General features: G+C 31.1%; 1 protein-coding gene across 1 annotated transcript; it reads left to right on the plus strand.

The window, feature by feature from the left end:
- The first annotated feature begins 5106 nt into the window (after window positions 1-5106).
- LOC118045748 (LOB domain-containing protein 37) lies at window positions 5107-6425 on the plus strand. Its single transcript, XM_035054451.2, has 2 exons — window positions 5107-5475; window positions 5580-6425. The coding sequence occupies exons 1-2, from the start codon at window positions 5292-5294 to the stop codon at window positions 6128-6130; spliced, it is 735 nt and encodes a 244-aa protein (XP_034910342.1). The 5' UTR covers window positions 5107-5291; the 3' UTR covers window positions 6131-6425.
- The last annotated feature ends 13979 nt before the right edge of the window (window positions 6426-20404 follow it).

Genomic DNA, 20404 nt, shown 5'->3' on the forward strand with positions numbered 1-20404 from the left:
TTCTTTAGCATAAAAAGTATAACTGCAAGTACTTATCATTTTATTCAGAAATGCAATACATATGGTAAATGATATTCAAGCACTACCTTACTACTACGATATACTATTCAAGTACTACCTTATTTATTCTCCATAATCTATCTTTATTATTTTGATGGATAAAATACCCCTAGTTATATTTTTTAAAAAATATATATGATTCCTAATGTTAGTTATATAATTACATCTCAAAAATATATCTAAAAATAAAAATTATTTATTCTTATATTTAGAATAATCAAGATTTACCCTTTTTATCGTCACCTATCAATAAATTTAAAATCTTGGGCATTGTTTTTGGGTATTTAATTTTTTTATTTTATTTTGTAATCTGTTGCTAAAAAATTACCAAGAAATTATCAGGGGGTGAAAAATATTATAATGACTTGTTTGGTTGGTTTTTAGATACTTTTTGGAGATGGAATTTCATGAGGATTTAAAGTGAGTGAATATTACTGATTTCCGTATTGATACAAACTGATTAATTGAGGTAGAGAATCAAAGCAAAATAAAAATCCCAAACCACCTAAAATATTTTAAAAAAATCCGGCAAAATAAAATATTGCTAGGGATTTGCAACCAATCCGACGGTTGCAAGTGTGCACGAACACGCACGGGATGCTTGAATTATTACCAATCGTTTTTAACATTCCAAGCGCTAGGTGCCGTTGCCATTTTTACATCCACTTTATATATTGCAAACTTTTTAATACTATGATGATTATTAATATTTATATAAAATTTATTCTTGAAATATGTGAATATATGTTAAAATAGCTTATATATTCTTGTTATTTAAATTCTTTAACAATAATATTTTTTTAATATTTATTAATAGTTCTATCAATTGTCATTTTCATTTTAAAGTTCCACTTATTACCTAATAATTTCTTTCTAGATGGAAGATCTACTAATATATATATATAATTATTTATAATGAATTTAATTTTACTATTAACAACTTTCTTTTAATAGAAAGCTTCTAAATAGGTGGATGACCTTCAAGTCGCTCTAAGATTCATTTTCTAACAAATATGTTGGAAGATTAGAAACAAAAATTATGATTGTTTTCTTCCTTTTACTCTTTATTGACACAATTTCATTATGTTTTAATTGATAAGAGCTACGTTAACATTTCTCATAAATGAATAAATTTCCTATACTTTCTTAAATAGAAATAAATGTTCAAAGAATATGGTATCCTTTATTCCATTATAGTATTATGAATATCTTCAATACTTGATGTCCTAGGGAAACGTTGAATGATGAGTTGGCCTCTTGAGAGGTATTGGGACAAAATTGTTTTTGGATATAATTATAAAATTATGATTATAAGATTCAGGAGTTGTCATCTAGTAATAAAGCTATTAGAAAAAATTGTCTGTGAGAGTCCCGGTAAGGGATTGGTAGTGCAAGAAAAAGATGCATCACCTTTAGTGCACCTTACCTGAGTTAAGATACATTATTATTTGATTATTTTTCTAGGTCAAGTTTCTATTTGTTGGTCTCATTTAATATTCAAAGTAGATCTTCTTTCGTGAAGAAGTTTCTACCTTATCGGGTTAAATACTAACCGTTCTAAAGTCTAAAGTCTAAATTTTAATATTGCATTTATTTTGTACTTTGTATCTTTAATACTTGAGAGTATACTCTATTGTGTAGTTTTACACCCTCCAAGTATTAAAGTTTACAACTAAACCCTAATACTTTAAATATAAAAGTGAACAAAATGATTGGTGAAGGATTTTTATTTTGATCAAACCCTAACGGATAATCATAAACTAGTTACGATATTCATTTTTGCATTTTAAAACATGAAAAAGATGAATTTTTGTTATCATCCCTTAAACATTCTACTTGAAATAGATTGCATTGCTGATTTTGTTTAAAATTGCTAAGAATTTGTTCTTCTCTCTCTCTCTTTTTTCTTCCTATCATGTTCATGTCTCTAGCGTCAGTGAGCCGTACCCACGAATATTTTCAACTTTGGCGTTTGTAAAAACTACACAAACCTAAAAAATTATTATATTCCTGACTCTTATACTAGTGAATAAGCTCATAAAATTTTAAATTTTAATGTAGAAGAAACAATTTTTCTATGCCATTTTATTTTTATTTACCTTTTTAATTATTTACTGTTTTTAGACAAAAATAAATAAATAAATAACATTGCAAAATAGATTAGCATTTAATAGTAATGATCCACAGATTGAGCATATAGTAAAAAAAAAACCACCAAGAAAAAAATAAAACAAAGTGTGAGGGGCCCACAAATAAATCAACAAAAATCTCCAAATATTTCTAAAATTTTATGATATCGAAAAGGAACTTGTTTAACTAGATATCAAAATAGAAGATGAATAAAACACATGGACAAGGTATAAGGGTGCGTTTTGCCGAACACACCCTTAGCCAACACAATTTGGGCCAAAAGTTCATAACCAACCCACTTTTTTTTTTAAACTAGGCTAGATTTAGCTTAGTCATATGAGCTGGACTAGATCCAGCCAACCCGGCCCGACCTAGTTATTGGTTTGACTAGTAGCCTGGCACGCACGCCTGCTACAATAAAGGTTTAATTGAATTAGAGAGGGGAAGTTTCTGTCATGGGTTCCTCTTTTGTACTCTATGTCTTTTCTTTTCTTGTTCCTTTCGCTTCTTGTTTTTCCTTGTCTCTTTATCTCTCTCTCCTCCTCTAGACTTTCTTCCCTGTTTTTTTTCTCCTCTAATCCCCTAGCGATGGTTGCTTTGTTGGGTATTTATAGGGGACCGTGCGTGGTAGTCTTTTAGCCCGCTGCTTCCTTCCTGGGAGGAGGATAAGGCTTCGCTCGGCATTGGTGTTTGACAAGGACTCGGACTCCTAGAGTCCTTTCATTGCAAGGGTCTAGGTGGTGTTGTTTTTCCCGTCTTTATGGTATTTCAGTATTTTCACTTTTTAAACAATCAAATTAAACATGTGCTCCTGAATCTCATAAAAGTAAGTAATTAGGGTTAGGGGTTTTAAGCCTTGTTTTTTGTTGTTGTTAATTATAGGTTTGATTAATGGTAATAACCTAATTTAATAATTTGATAATATTTTTAAATTTGAAAAAACTACTGACATTTTGGGGACGCCACGTAGTTTGGACAGTGTGTGTAGTCGCTTCTGGTGGTAAAAAATAGGCCTTTATTGTATAATTTTATTCCTCGTTATCTTCTTTTCTATTATGAATATTGTGTGTTGTCAATATTATTTTAGCTTTAATTAGCATTATTACATATTTATCATAACAATTTTTTTATATTTTTCTAACTTCATTTTAACTTTAAATATTACTTTTTTTACAAAAAAAAAAAATCCAACCTCACTCGCAGTAAAAAACACGAATACCAATGCTAGCATGCACCTAAATGACTAGCATAAGATGTACAAAGAAGATTCATGTTCATATTTTTGAAAGAATTACGCTCTCCAAAGTTACACCACACTTTTTCATAAAATAAAGTAAAAGAAGAGAAAAACACCTTGCATTTAAATAAAGTTTAGATAATTTTAAGGGATGTAATTCAACTAATCATATTCTAAATTTATTTTCTATAGGTCACTAGTTCGAGTTCCACAAATCTCAGGGTCACTAAATATTTACATAATCATTAACTTTAGAGCTTATAAGATTAGTTGAGATATACGATACTAACTCGAATATTAATATTAATGATAAAAAAAAAAAAGTCTAGATAACCATTTAATATCTCTAATCTATATATAAACAGCACCGCCTAACCATGGGCGTGTTTCCTAATCTTTTGCCAAGATTCTTCTCAATGATTGGTCACTAAAAATAAAAATACCATGTTGTTCTCTGCATTATAAAATATCAGATTAACCCCACAATAACTATACTAATATTTTCCATTTCTCCATACCATGTGCATGCCATGACCAGTGACCGCTGCCCCACGGTAGCAGTACTACTTCTATTAATAAAAATAGAAACACCAACTCTTCTTCTTCACACCATCTTTCTCCTCTATTAAAACTTTGCTTGAACATGCGAGTTAATCTATGAATTTAAAAGAACAAGCTGACTCGAGTAGAGTTTTTAGTCAAGTTAAATAAGATAGTGACCTGGCAAATTTATTTCCAGATTTTTAATAATTTGATCAAATCTAATTCAAACTAAATCAAGTTAACATCTTAAAAAAAATTAAAACATTATCATCCTAATTGACCTAGCGACCTGCAAGTATAGAGAATATTATTACCATGTGAAACAAATTTAATGAGCATACACAAATGATATATTTTCTGTATTCTATAAAAAATCACAACAATTAGAAATTTTCTCTTTATGGCAGGGATATGCATGGATTACAATGAGTATTCATAAATTGAGTTTTTTTATATCTGTATCCTGTACATTACTTATCTGATATAAAATTTAGATATATAAAGTTTTGGATATTCATATAGGTATTTATTATTTGATCATTATTTAATACTTAACAAAAAAATAAAATATTTGAAGTATTTATAGATGTATTAAATGATTATTGTGTGTATCTTGAGTTAGGTTTGAGTTGGGTTTTGAGTCACTTTTAATAATATTTATATTTTATCCATTATCCATCAGTAAAATAGTATTAAAAAAAACTTATTTATTTAAATCGAGTCAGGTCATATCAATTGAGTTTAGATTAAATTATTATCAATAGGGATATATATTACAATTTCATAATCAAAATTATTTTTTTATTACATGATTTAGGTTGTGATTAAGTCATTCAACCATGGATAAAAAACTCGAAGCCAAAGAGAAAAAAAAAAATGATGATGAAAGGAACCATCAATTTGCCCTTTGATGAGCAGAACCTAAGAGCGAAGGAGCAGAACCTAAGAGCAAAGGAGAATCCGACGGTGGAGGATCAGGCATCCGCGGAAACACGGAACCGTTCACGCCCATGTCTTTGGAATCTTACATAACCACGCCCCAACAGCAATCCATTTTACGAACCCGTCAAACTGACTCAACCATAGTTAAAAATAAAACCTCTTCAAACCCAGCTTCTATCTTCTCCCCTCTATTAAATTAATAAATCCGTCCTCCAACATTATATATACCCCCTTCTCCTACCTCTCATAACCTTAGTTTATCCCTTTCCTTCCCTATCTAACATCTATCTGTCTCTACTCTTCTCTCAACACGTTCTTTTATTGCATCCAAAGCAACTAGCTGTGTTCATGTTCATGATTAATAACCAATTAGAGCAAGATGAGTTGCAACGGATGTAGAGTTCTTCGAAAGGGATGCAGTGAGAACTGTATTTTACGTCCGTGTTTACAATGGATTGAAAGCCCTGAAGCACAAGGCCATGCTACTGTCTTCGTTGCCAAGTTTTTTGGCCGTGCTGGTCTTATGTCCTTCATTTCTTCTGTTCCTGAAAACCAACGTCCTTGTTAGTAATCTATTCATTTGTTTCTGTTCTTCTTCTTCTTGTTTTTTTTGCAAATTTTATGATAGTTTCTATAAAAAATTGTTTCTCTCGATTTTGTGTTTCAGCTTTGTTTCAATCTTTGTTATTCGAAGCTTGTGGTAGAACAGTGAATCCAGTAAACGGCGCTGTAGGCCTTTTGTGGACTGGAAATTGGCACTTCTGCCAAGCTGCAGTGGAAACAGTCCTGCGAGGAGGTGCTTTACGGCCGATGCCTGACTTACTTACCGGCGGAGGATCTCCATCTTCATCTCCACCATCAGATGAGGCATCGGAGTTTGAAGTAGCCTGTACGGACATATGGAAGCTGCAGGATCCAAATCCAAATCCAAATCCAAATCATCATTCTAGATTCTCGAATTCGAGATCTAGAGTCTCACCGAAAAGGAAAAGGACGGAGGAGCCGATGGTAGTAAATATGCGGCATAACGATCTTGATCTTCTGTTAACCCCAAGTACTTCCCAAAAAGGGTTTGCCGAAATCTGTCGACCGGGTACTCCTTCCATGAATTCGGAGGAGTCGGTGACTACGAATGCAACTTGCTTCGATAGTGCTGGATTGGGAGATCAGTATGGAAATGGAGGAGGGGAAACAAAGTTATTGAACTTGTTTCTTTAGATTTGTAGCAAGAGAGAGGGGAGAAAGGTGGCGAAGCTCTATGTTCTGTTTAATTTTGAGAATCTGAAGTTCAAATTAATGACGGGAGAGGATAATTTGGTGTTATACAAGACTTCTTCTTCCTTGTACTGGGTTAGTTTTTTTTCTTACACTGAATTGGATTCCGGAGAGATTTTGTAGAAAAAAAATGAAATTGGTAATGAAGTACTGTTTTCTTCTTTCTTTCGTGTCTTCCACTCCATGACTGTATGACAGTGAATAAAACCAATCTAGTTTTCTCTTTTGTTCTACTTAATATTTATTGCTCGCTTTTTCCCCTACTCTCTTTTTCTTTCTGTTGAGCTTTGATAAATGAATATTAATTAGAGCCAGCATCTGTAAAGGGTGAGAACGCTTGGACTTAGTATTTCCTCCACCGAAATCAGTGTTTGTTCCGCCATGGCAACCAGACCCATCGCTGATCGCTCTAGCAGTACCAGAATCAGTGTTCTTGTTTTCACGGTTTCTGCTCTCTGATCTTCATCTCCCTCTTGCTGGAGAGGTCCGCCATATTCTTTTGGTTGTTTGGGCTGTCACCGGGTGCTGCCATACTTGTTTCTATAATTACAGCAACAACACCACCGGTGGTGGTTTGACCATTGAATTTACAGAGATTTTGGGAAACCAAAAGGAAACCTTAATGGATAAATTAGGCAGTAATTACAGATGTGACGTTAGGGATTTTGACTTGAATGATGAAATCATATATAGTAGTATCCAAGGGTTCAAGAGATAGATTATTGTATAGATCAAACATTAACGTATCCATTACGTGGCATTGACAAAGAGGGTAAGCATCCTCCAGATTTCATTGGAGAGAAGCGAGGAAAAGGGGAAGAGGCAGCCTTCGAGTGAGCGGAGAAAATAATAGCATTGGCTGCTCAAGGGCCTGACAGCGTTTCAGTTTTTTCTCCATAGCCATCCACGACTATTTAACAGGCAGTTGTGGGTCCCTCGGTGTCGTGGTAGTGACTGTGTGTAGCCTTTAAGACTTTCTCGGCTTAGCTGTATAATCTTATAATAAGGGTGTTTTTTGGGGGCTCTTGGAGGAGGAAAGAGGCGTATAAATTATGAGGACGGAGAAGGAATCGAGGAGGGCTTGCTTGGATTATGTTTCGAGAATAGTGACGACTAGTCTCTGTTTATTTTATTTTATTTTATTCGGGGCCCACAAGAGTTGCATTTCCTACGTCTCTTTATTGGCCAATGGGGAGCAAGTAGTTCGGCCCATGTCAGCGTCGATTTTGGCTGTCCATCCCTTTACTCTCTCTCTTTGTCCGAACGTTTTCAGGTCTCTCTTTCTCTTCTGTGCTTTTATTTTTTTTCCACCGCTTCGGGGCCATTATCTCCTCCTATCTTGGGGAGCAGTGGGATCCACGTCAAAACATCATTAATTAACAATGATTGAGATAAGGATGATAATTTAGTCTGAGTTTGGTCTCACACGCGGTGATGAATACATAACTCTTCAAAATTAAAAAAAAAGTTACCTAATAATTAACGTAACCTAGAAGTTCTAAAATAAATACTGGTTTTAGAAATTCATGTACTATATTTTAGTTATGTTTAAGAAAACATCAACACCCCTCTTATAATATTATTTCAAATTTTACTATGTATTTTTCTAAATTTATTCTATACATACTATTAATTATCTAAATTTATTTCTAAACTTATTCATGATTTATTTATTTTTTTATAAAAAAATATCATTGGTTCTTAAGAACATGAAACTCATTGATAAATTTGATATCAGTCATTAAAAATTGATGATTTCATCTATTTTAAGAAATTTTTTATATTAATCCCTAAAAAATAAAAGATTTCATAGATATATGATTTTAAAACTGACATTAGACCTAGAAAGATGATGAAAATTGGACTTTAATCCTTTTTTTTTTAATATATCCAAAATAGACTCTAAGAGTACTATTGATGCTCATTAAGTTTATGTGTGGTCACATTGATCTGACTCGGGTCCACTCACAATATTTAAGGATAATATGTTGCAATGCACAAAAATATATTTACAAATAAAGACAATAAAAAGAACATCATAATTTTTTATTTTAAAATCTTGTGTTTTCACTTTGAGAGTGACCATTGGTAAGATAATAATTTATTGTATAATGAAAAAGTAAATCGGCAAGGCATCGCTAAATACACTCTTTAACTCATCAATTCATATTCATGTTTTTTAAAAAAAAAAACACTCGTAATTCATCAAAATAGCAATTACTTTTTATATATTTTTTTTATGTTTTTTCTCTCTTGTTTTATATGAAAATGTACCTACAATTTTTTTTTAAAAAATGAAACAACATTTGTTAAGCACACATTCATACACCAACACATTATGTTGAATAATTAAACATTCATACACAATTATATTCGCATATAAAATTATTGGCACACACACTAATCAAACACGCAAGATCATCCAAACACAGATTCAATATTCTATAACATACTAAAATCATTCAAAAATTCATTTAGGAGGGTTGAATTTAACCTTTGAATGGTTGGGGCTAATTAGAGATAGCTAGAACATAGGATGATAGTGTTGGTAAAACAAACAATATTGACATTTGTGGTCCAAGCATCACCAATATCACCAGCATGTAGAACCACTCGCCATCACTATTTATAGCATTTTTCTTTGGGGATAAGGAGCGTTTTTTTCTCAATTTTTTTTTTTAATTTTTTTTCTCTCCATCCTTCTTTCTATATTTTTTTTCTCCAAAGCAAAACTTTCTCCCTAAAAATCTCTTCTCATCTGTTTCTCTTTCACTTTATTTTTTCTCAAAATTTTGCTCCTCCCTTTAATGGTGGCCAGAGTATTTATTTTGGTACCTCCCCCTTATCTCTAAAAAAATATCTTCTCTATTTATACTATTTCTTTGAGGAATATTTTTATTCTTGATCCTTTATTTTAAGAATATTTTTATTCTATGTTTTTTATCATTCAATTTTTACATGGTTATCATTATACTCATGTAACCTTTTTTCTTCTTTGTCTTTAATTTTCTTCTCTCTCTCTTTTTTTTTTTTGTGTTTTGGAAAATATTTTGGAAATGAAGGTTAAATCTCGGGTTATAACACATAGATCTATTTTTTTTTTAATACATATGTTTTTATAGTAATTATATTTGATGATTAATATTATCAAAACTAGATCTAGAACTTGATAGAGAAGTAAAGTAGTATTTCATAGTGGAGAAATTGGCTTGCGTCTCGCCGCATTTGGGAATTGTGGGCCCCAAATAACCTTCTACCTCGCTTCAATTTTAGGTTCTCCCACTCCCACCTCAGCACTCTTCCACTTGTTGTGGGTCTTTCGTTGTTTTCACCTTGTAAGACCCCACTTCTCATTGGCTCACCTGTAGATATTTTGTGAACAATTCTTAATACCTACCATTCATTTTAACATGCTACAGTTACTATAAATTTGGCATACGCTACAGCTGAGTCTGATTTTACAGTGTGTTTTACTTTGTATTTTAAAAATATTTTTAAAAAAAATTAATTTTTTTTATATTATTTATTTTAAATTAATATTTTTTAATGTTTTGAAATAATTTTGATTTGCTGATATCAAAAATAATTTTTTAAAAATAAAAAATATTATTTTAATATATTTTAGAATAAAAAACACTTTAAAAAATAACACTCACCACATTTTTAATATCAATAAAGTTGTCTTTGTTATAGATTTTTTTATTTTTGACTAAAATAACTGTGTGATTCTAATTTTGAGAATTGAATATTTGTAGTTTGATTCGATATGATATGTTTTTATTAGTTCATTTTGTGATGCTTTTAATATGGGATCCAGCTCCCCGTATTAGTTTTATTTTTGTAGAAATTAAAAATCGATACACGTGTTATTATCTAGTCCAAGTCCTGAAAAATCCAGAAGAATTTTTTTTAAAAAAATTAATGACAAAATTGGAACAGAAAACATTACCCAACTGTAAGCTATGCATGCTGAAGGAAGTGGTAATGAAAAGTTTTCGGAATAAAAAACCATTAATGGTGCTCTTATATGTAATTAATGGAGATCTTTTATATATATATATATATATATATATATATATATGCTACTTTAAGTGGGATGCTGCTGCTGCTGATATTCGTGGAAGGGCAAGAGACGTGATTAATGGTCTAAAAAATAATAAAAAGAGCAGACTACAACAAGAGAGTACTGAATATTATATGAATTTCATGGAGAGTTCAAAGTGCTGAAGATTCTATATGTTTCCGTTGTTCTTTCGGGCATTTTCAGTATAAAGAAAGTAATGGTAGTGTTGTGGACTTCAATAAAAGCTCAGATTGAAGATCCAACAGTTTCTGGGTTGTCGCCTCTTGAAATTGGTTTTTATATTTGTTGTTATTGTTATTGTATTTTTGGAATTGCTTTGAGATATGCCAAACTTTAATGGCGTGTTTAAAATTATGGTGCATGGTACTTTTCAAAATAGTTTTTTACTTGAAAATAGATTAAAATAATTTTTTTTCTGATTTTTTTTAATTTTTAATATTAGCATATTAAAATCATCAGAAAATACTAAAAAAATCATCAATTTAATGTTTAAAAACACCTAAAAGCATAAGCTGCCTAACACCCCCTAAATCGAATTGAAGAGCACAATTCAAGAAGTTACAGTAAAGGATATAAACAACTACCATTAGTTGATGGATGAGATTGAGGTCCTCCTGGAGAACACATCGATGCGCCAAAACTCGCCAATGACAAATGAGGCAGATGCGCCAAGTGAACAATGCAGGTGCACTATCAAGGGCAAAACTATTGTTTCACAGTCCTAACCAGGGCAAAACAATATTTCACTTAGAACAAAGGCATTTAGGTATCTCAAGTCCAAATTTTACTTTTTTAAAATTTATTTTACTAGTATTTGTAATAAAAAAAAATGCTTGTATGTGTCTTAGTGGATGTTTGATTAAACGAAATGTCTACAAGGCACTGTAGCATGTCATACCCGAAAGGCCTAAGATCCCCAGTTGTTTTGAGGAGAAATAATGATTATATCAATGTTCCATGATGGAACTAAGAGGATGGGATTGTAACTTGATTTTGGAGGATTATTTGAGATGAGTGTTGGTCATAATGTTTGTTGTTATTCATTTTTGGGTTCCCACATAAAAATACAATATATATATATATATATATATTCTCAAGAAATCTAAAAAAAGGATGTTAAATGCTCATAAAATAGCTAGAAATTGACTAAGGAGGTTCAAAAATACAAGAATTGAAATTTTACAGTATTTTTGTAATTGGTAAAAGCCTTGTTGACAATGAAAATTTAATTTGAGGAAGAAAAGTCCAAAATCAGATGTTTATCGATTCAATTAAATTTTATCTAAGGTTTAATTGAATTTATGGAGGGTTTGATTGCAAGAAAAATTGATTTTTAAGTAAATTTAGGCTTTTATTAGAAGAAATTAAAGTTTTGGGATCCAATTATAATTTTAAAGAGTTGATTTGGTCAAATCATGAGCTTAATTGCTTAATTATTGAAGTTTGATGGCCAATTAGGGACTAGATTGAAACAATCCGAAACCAAGGACTAAAATCAAGGGATTTAATACAATTTATCCCAGGGCTTGACTACAAAACTACAAAACATCCAATGATCACCAATCGAAAATATTCATTTTGAATTAAAAAACGATGTTGTTTCCTTAACAACTATTCAATGCCTTCTTCAACAACGGTTTCATGCAGCTGGTCGTGAGACATTATAACAGCAATAGTGATGGAGCTAGTGTCACGGTTGCCATCCTTATGCAAACCTTTACCAAGCTAGCCGTTACTAGCACAAGGCATCTAGTCTATACAAGCAGGAGAAAAAAATAGAACAAGAGAGAAAAACAGAGGAAGGGGGAACATAAAGAAGAGAAAAGGACGAGACAGAGAGGGAGGGAGAGAGCTGAAGAAAAAAAGAAAACACAGGGTGGGAAAGAAAAAAAAAATAGAGAGAGAAACCGGGAAAAAGAGTTGGTTGAACGAAGAACAAAGGCACACAGAAGGCAGGAGGAAGAAGAAAAAAATACAAAAAAATCAAAGCAGTGTCCCCTGTTTACCACTGCCCGTCTTCCTCTTCGCTTTAATAGTAGGGATTACTGGACTTATATGATCCTTGTATTTGGGTGGGATGTTGGATTTCAAAATAAAACTTACCTTTTTTATTTTTATTTTTTATAGGAAAACTCTCTTTTAGACACTTAGTTTTCTCGTTATGGTGTATAAGTCCTTTAAGAACTTTGCATAGATAAGAACTTGTTAGATAGAATCCAACAAAGGTATGTTGATATGCATATTTTTGAACAAATTAAAAAATTCATGTTGTTTAGATGAGACGTTAAACTTTTTCAATATTTGTTGTAATAAAGTAGGAACATGACTTTTCTCATTAGTTACATTTTTAATCTCATTTAGAGAGTCTTTTGCAACTTGTATAGGCACTTCAATTGATTCATGAGTTGAATCATTTGAGATGTCAATGGATTCATCTTGCAAGATAATATAGTTGTGAAGCAGAAACTTTTAGCTTCCCTAGGTGTCTTTATGGTTACACTTGATTCCTAATATTATGATTCTGAGTTTAGTTTAATTTAATGTCCAATCCCGAGCGTAGGATTGGAGTCCTTAATTTTTCATTATCAAGTATAATAAACTTAGGAGTACCAAGGTCATTCCACGTACATTATCTTAGAAGAATCCATTTCATTTATTAAAAATAATGTTTTACTTGGATTTTATGTTGATTATATATCAAATATTCAAGACTAATGCAAGCATTGAAATGCATATGAAAGCAAACAAGGTTGGATTCTGACACTTTCCATACTAAATCTTAACCATAGGTTAAAAAACATGATCTTGGCTTGCCTGCACTTGATCAAATCCCTAGATAATCATAGCTATAGATTCAATTTAAGATCATTAAGATTTGGACCATTAGATCAATTCAGGGCAGATCTAGACCGTCCAACTAAACAAGCTCACAAACATACCATGAACCATACCACACCTCCACCTAGCCCATGTCTCTTTCTCTTTTTCATTAGCGGTGGATCCATTTGCCATTTCTATTTCCGACCACCATTCACTTTGGGACCAACATAAAAAGGAGCGCTTTAAACTTGATAAAGTGAGCCCTTAGAGAAGATGTCCCACTTTGTTCGCTCATTGACCTACCAATCCTTGTCATCAAGTTATCGATAACAATGTTAAAAAGAAAAAATAACCAAATGGGTTACCCGAGTCTTCAATTCTATTGATCTCTTTCCCCACTTAGTTGTGAGATACACAACCACTATCAGTGGATGGATGAGATCACGATCCTTCTAGTGAACAAATCAATGTGTCAAAAGTTCAACTAACCATTGACTATGGTGGTCCGAAGGGCATAAATACCGAGTTTTAATTGAGTTTTTGTTAATTCTTAGTCAAGTTATCTTTAAGTTTAGTTTAAGCCTTTTAAATTGTTAGGCCGATAAGTCTTCTAATTTTAGGGACCAAAATGGACCAAATATATATATATATATATATATATATATATATATATTTTACCTTAAAATGAGTTAAAAAAAGGCATCAATGAGTTTTCATCAAATTAGTGATGTTTTTGTTAAACTTGGTTTTGATGACTAGGTCAATGAGTCTCATTATTCAAGGGACCAATATAGGTTTAACACGATGTTTGCAATACAAAAAACCAAAAACAATAATTAATAAAAAAAGTCATCCAGTTGCGAGACTCCTAATTTAGGGTCCGACACCAAGTCAGATAAACACCAATCAATAATAAATGAATTGCAAGTAAGCTTAGAAAAAAAATTAGACAATTAATGACATGTATAAAACAATATAGGAGAAAACACATAGTTAAGGTAACATTTTCTATTAAGAGATGCAGTAAAAGTGATGTCTATATTTCATTAAGCACAACAAACCTCTTATTTAGATCTTTAGAACTAGTCATATTTTAAGATTCTTAGTTTCCTTAAAAACTAAGTGGAAACTCCATTTCTATAATTTCTATTTTTATTGTCCATGCGACACATAGCATTCCCTGTATAATAACTTGGTGAACTAAAATAAAAGAATCACTACTGCCACATAAGTTTTTCTATATACATAATTTTTCATATGAAATCCTTATGCATGTCACTACATTGTACTTCTTATTTAACAATCATCTATATATCAATTTCAAGTATCTCTTATACCTCAAATCATGAGAGCAACTGCTTCCTTTCTTCAAAGAAAAAAAATAATAATATGTGGTAGTCCTAACAACCAATGTTGTCAAAATCATAAGTTGACTCGTAAAATCGTATGATTTTACAAGTCAACATAGATATAACATGTAAAATCGGGTTAAAAACAGTCAAACTCAACCAAACTTGATCAACTCGGTAAAAATAAATTGAGTTGACGAGTTTGACAAAAGTGAAAAAAAATAATTAATTGTCTCCCCTCCCCATCACACCGTCACTCTCCCATTTCCCCTTTCCCCTTTCTCAAATCTCAAGTTCTCAATCCTAGGGCTAGCAGACTAACACTAGTAGTTGGTTGCCTAGTTCCTCAACTTTCTCTTTCTCTAATATTGATTGATGTTGTTTGCGACAATCAAGGGTTCTTCAAGCATGCTCTCCCTCCACAACTCATCGAGTCTTGTCTCTACATAGGCAAAAGAGGTGTGTATTTTCCTTTTTTTAACATACTTGAAAAAATGATGGGTTCTTTTCAAGTTTTCATTTTTGTTCCTTTTTTTTTTTCTTGTTAGTGCATTTGTTTGTGGAAGATAATGGTGAAACCGTGTAAAAATACTATCACTTTGTCCTCATGTATGTTAAGCTTAGCTTTAGCTTGCTAGCTGGAAAGCAAAAACCCTAATGACAACACTAATTATAGATTGAAACCTCAAATCAGAAGAATATTTCAGCTATTTGTTTAGCTTTTACTAATTTCTTAAATTTTCTCATAGCTGGAGGTCGGTCTATATAATTGGTTAGACTGTTAGAATGTTTGAATTCTTGTTGGAGCAAAGTGTAGTAGATTATTATTACTAGGTTAGGTGTCATTATAGTAAAAGCAAAGTTTGGTAATCGAACTTGTGAGATGAGACCAATTTTGCTTATGATAATTTCTTTTGCAAAATCAGTATATAGGCCGATTTGAGGTAAATTTAGATTTTCTTGATAAGTGTGGTTTGTGGGTTTTGATGTGATTTGTTTTTCCTTTACAAGTTTTTTAACTATTTGGTGATTGAACATGAAGAATTTTACAACGGTGATGTGTAAACGTTTGAGTGTGAAGAAGCTGGTCACCAATATCCTTGTCTATGAAAGCATTACTGGTAATGCCTGTTTCCTTCTAGAAAATTGTTTTGTTTGTATTGACTTTCTTTGAATTTGTGAGCAACGTTGTTATGGTGTTGTTGTGATTATTGTTTAGATGGGTCCATTGGTGGATTAAGCTTGATGTTTAGACATTAGGCTACCCAAAAAAAATAGCTGGGTCCACAAAGAATAGACGAGACTCAAAACCTAAGAACCTAGGGGTTAAGAAATTTGATGGAGAGGTTAGTACTTGACACTAATTTTTCTTGTTTTATTTCTCCTCTGATAACTGATACCGACTAGAGAATATTGAATTCTTATTTTGATGGCTTGATTTTATGTTGGGTTTTTAGTGGTATTTCTTCTCTTACCCTACCGATAATCAGGTCAGCTGGTTAGGTATGTATAAACAATTGTTATGGGCTCATCTCCAAAAAATAATATTGATTTTTAATTGTAATTCTTGGTTGAGATTCTAAATTCTTTATCCATATAGTTTGAATTGATATCCAGTAAGGAACCTTGATGAGAAGGGATAGATTCTAAACTCTGTCTTTGCGGGAATTGGCCTCCTCTCAGTTGATCACTTATAAGTTCACGCCTCTCCTAAAGCAACCTGAACCAGCATTGGAAATGCGTCAAAAAATTTGAAGAAAGAGTGTCAATTCAATTCAAAATATTTCTCTTTCTTCCCTGATATTGATAATTTGCAAGGCTGCAGAACTCTTAACAAGTAAAGGAAAACATTTAAATAGCATAGACACAAACAACATATTATATTGCATCACCATACAAAAATTCAACTCACCTTGCGACACTTCTTGCACAAACTTTCCTACGTTGTCTATCTTCTTTCGAACTTTCAATACAAAAGGCTAAATAAAAACCAAACCCACTTTTCTCAATTAAAACACACTTAAGGAGACGCATATAAAGGGTTATTAAGAGTATTAGATGATCCTTTTTTCATGAAAAACTAGAGGGACAATAGGCTTCTCTTGAAAAAATTCCTTACGATTTTATGATTTCATGATCTGTTATTTCACAATCCGTTTTTACGATCTGAGTTTATTTTATATTTTCTGTGTTGACAACCTTGCTAACATCTTTAATTAATATTCGGTCTCAATAGAGCATTAACTGAAATATTTAGGAACAATATTTTGATATAATAAGAATTCTTATAATTATAACCATTTATAATTTATTTTGCAAAGCATTTTTATCACAAGAATCTTATATTTACTCTATACTCATTAATAAAATTTAATTAAATATTAAAGATAAAAAAATATCTTTTTTTAAAAAATATATATATATTTTACATGAATAAAATCAGTAAATATATTATGTTGGTTTGAACAAGATTGTGATAGTTATTTCATGGTTAATTTAGACTCGTTGTGGTTAAATCAAAATAAAACCAATTACATGGGAGTATATTTAATGATATGATATGATGGTTAAATAAAACCAATTACATGGGAGTATATAAGCTCAATTTTAATCGATTAAAATATATTTTTGGTGTACAGACAGACAACTTCATGAGATTCCTGGTGCATCAATTTGGAACAGAGGTTGACAAAAATAAAGTAACGACAATCATGCAGCACAACCTCTGTAAAATCAATTTTCTTCAAAGGTGCATGATAAACACTATAGAAAATATCAGATCATCTACTGTACTTCTGGAAAGAAATGACACCAGTTTCTATAAGATAAAAAACAAAGAGCACTAGCCACTGGAAACTTTATATAATAGTTAATTTCAGGTTTATATAGTTAGTTGAAGTGCATTTAAATTGACCTAGATATCCACTTTAATAATAATAATATATAAAAAAAAAACAAGGAGCACCAGTTGCTTCTGAAAAAATAAATATTTAGCAATATTAGAATTTGAAAAGCCTATTTTTAATTCAATTTTAAAGGAGGTAACAAGCAAATATATAATTGTTATGAATTTATTGGATCCAAAATAAATAATTTACTTAAAACTTCTTTCAGAAAGTAAATACTCTGACGACACGCAAAACTACTAATATTAATTTTTTTTTTATTAAAAGTCGAGATTATTACCAAGAGAAAGAAAGATAAAATAGCTAATAATTCATCATTTCTAACTAAACTCTCCTTAGCTGGCAAATCAGCCACCCTATTCCCTTGCTAGGAACATGATTAAAGGTCATTCTTTTGGAAGATTGTTTAGGAATTAAATAAAATGTCATTATCAGATGAAGTCCCCCACCCCCTATCTATAAAGAATCATAGGGGTAAAATGTCATTATCGCTTAGTAATAAAAACTTATTTTTTTTTTTATTTCAAGATTTTTGTTTGTTAATAAAATGGTTACCAGAAATTCTTATAATTATTAACTTCAAGATTCATGGGATTAGTCCAAATGTACATAAACTGATCTAAATACTTACTTTGACAAAGAAAAAGAAAAAAGAAGAGGATGTTAGGGGTAAACAACTGCTGGAATTAATCTGACTGAATATAATTAGTTTATGAGCATAAATATTTTTCTGCTTAAAATATTAATTTTAGACGTTTTAAAAAAGTAAAAAATTAAGTTTCAATTTAGAACCAAAACTTTCAAGGAATTAAATAAAATATAATTGATCTTACCGATATATTCATGTATTGGAAAAGTAAATTATCATGGATTGACCAAAATAATTTTCCATGCTAGAAAAATGTTTTACAATTAACTCAAACGAACCCGAGTCTTCTGAGTATTTATTTACATATTAATTCTTTGCTTTTGCCGGTCTTGAACGGGTGGCTAGAACAATAACCTTCATTGGAGGGTTGCTAGACTTTGGTCCCTTTATAAATTTTAAAGTCATATATGACGTGGCCATATTATTGTATCGTAAATAAAAAAAGATAAAATATGCAAAGGTTAGTTTAAGACCTCGGCAGGAATAAACATATATGTCAAAAATTGGGGGTTGTTCAATCGTGGATATATACTCCATTTTTCCAAAAATTGGGGGAAAAAAAGCTTTTTTCCTTCAAAATTTTCTGATTGAAAAACTTGAAAAACCATTTTTTTCCGGTTTTTCACTCTTATTTTTAACAACATAATATATATAAAAATATTGTCAACCATCATGCAAGAGGAGTCAGATATCTTCGAAAGGGTTTATTGTATTTAATTTAGTCCTTATGATTGTACTAGCAAAAAAAAAGTATTTAAAACATGTTTTCAAGTTTTTTAAACTTTTATTAGAATATTATGAAACTATAAAAAATGAATTATTTTATATTTTTTCATTACAATATAAGAATTAGAAATGGAGTGAAAAATTGGAGCCGGAGAATGGAATGATTTCCAACCGTTGATTTTCAGAAATAAATTTCAAATTAATTTGAAACAATCATAGAGGTGCTAAAGGTTGTGACTTTATGATTCGATTCCTCTTTAAAACCTTCTGAGAATTGGCAAAATTTATGCTAAAATGTGAATTATAATTGAATATATAATTTGAATTATTTTTTCTCTGTGCTCTGTATAAAACTAGTTATATGACCCGCGCAATGCCGCGGGTCATTTTTTTTTGTATAAAAAAATATAAAAAATTAAAATTTAAAAGTTTTGAGTTTTTTGCAAAGCTATATATTCAAGAGTTTTGGGTTTGGTTACAACACCTGATCTAAGAGTAATATTAATAATATTATTAAACTTGCATGACCCAAATTTAAATGAGCCTAACTGCAACACCGAACCCAAGAATATTGGATGTGGGTCTGGTTATAAGGTCGTGTCATAAAAATATGATAATTAAATAGATTAATTAAAAAAAAACAAAGAAAAAAACCAATAGGAAAAAAAAACTAATGAAGAAAAAAAAATTAAATTAATTGGGTTAACTCTTTAAACCAGGTTATCCCGTAAGACCTGGAATTCGCGCAATGAAAATTTGATAACTAAATAGGAAAAAAAATTGACGGGTTTACCTAGAATTAACTGGATTAACCCATCAAGCCTAGGATACGTGTTATGAAAGTCTAATAATTAAATAAATAAAAATTTAACATTAACAAACTAAACTAAATGAAAAAAATTAATTAAGAAAAATCCGGGTTAACTCGTCAAATCAGGTTAACCCATCAAATCCGGGATTCATATTATGAAAATCTGATAACTAAATAAAAAAAAATTAACGTTATTAAACTAAATCAAACAAAAACAATTCATTAAAAAAACAAAAAAAAAAAAAAAAAAAGTTATATAATATAATTATAATTATAATATATTAATATATTAATAAGTGAAAGGCGTGGGGAAGCTACAGTGCTTTCCCACGCCTTTTAGTATATTGTGTTAATAATATAATAATATAATAATATATTAATAAGTGAAAGGCGTGGGGAAGCTACAGTGCTTTCCCACGCCTTTTAGTATATTGTTAATAATGATCGAATGCGCATATAACCACAAATTCAGCCTTGCAACTTGTGTGAAAAAATGTAGCGATGAATCTAACCTTTTAATTAGATTTCTAGCTAGGCAGCTAACCAGTTATAGCTGAGACCTTTCCGCGTTTACTTGATTTGCTTCCCGTTGAATAATTTGATCTTTGTATGACCATGCTTGCACGGCGGAGGAGGACGGTTGAAATTCTATCATGCCTCCTCTCTTTATCATCCATTGCATATTGGCTACAGCTGTTGTGCATCAAATAGCAAAACGTACCATCCGGCAAGTTTTTGCCCTTTTCGATGCATTTGTCGCATTATACAAGAGTTTCCATCTCTCTGCCTTTTCGGTTTTCTGATACATATAAACATAACTTTCAACCGAATGGAGGTAAAATTTTTACTAGAGTTTTTAAATATAATTTTTT

This window comes from Populus alba, chromosome 5 (assembly GCF_005239225.2).
Source record: "Populus alba chromosome 5, ASM523922v2, whole genome shotgun sequence".
Taxonomy (NCBI): Eukaryota; Viridiplantae; Streptophyta; class Magnoliopsida; order Malpighiales; family Salicaceae; genus Populus; species Populus alba.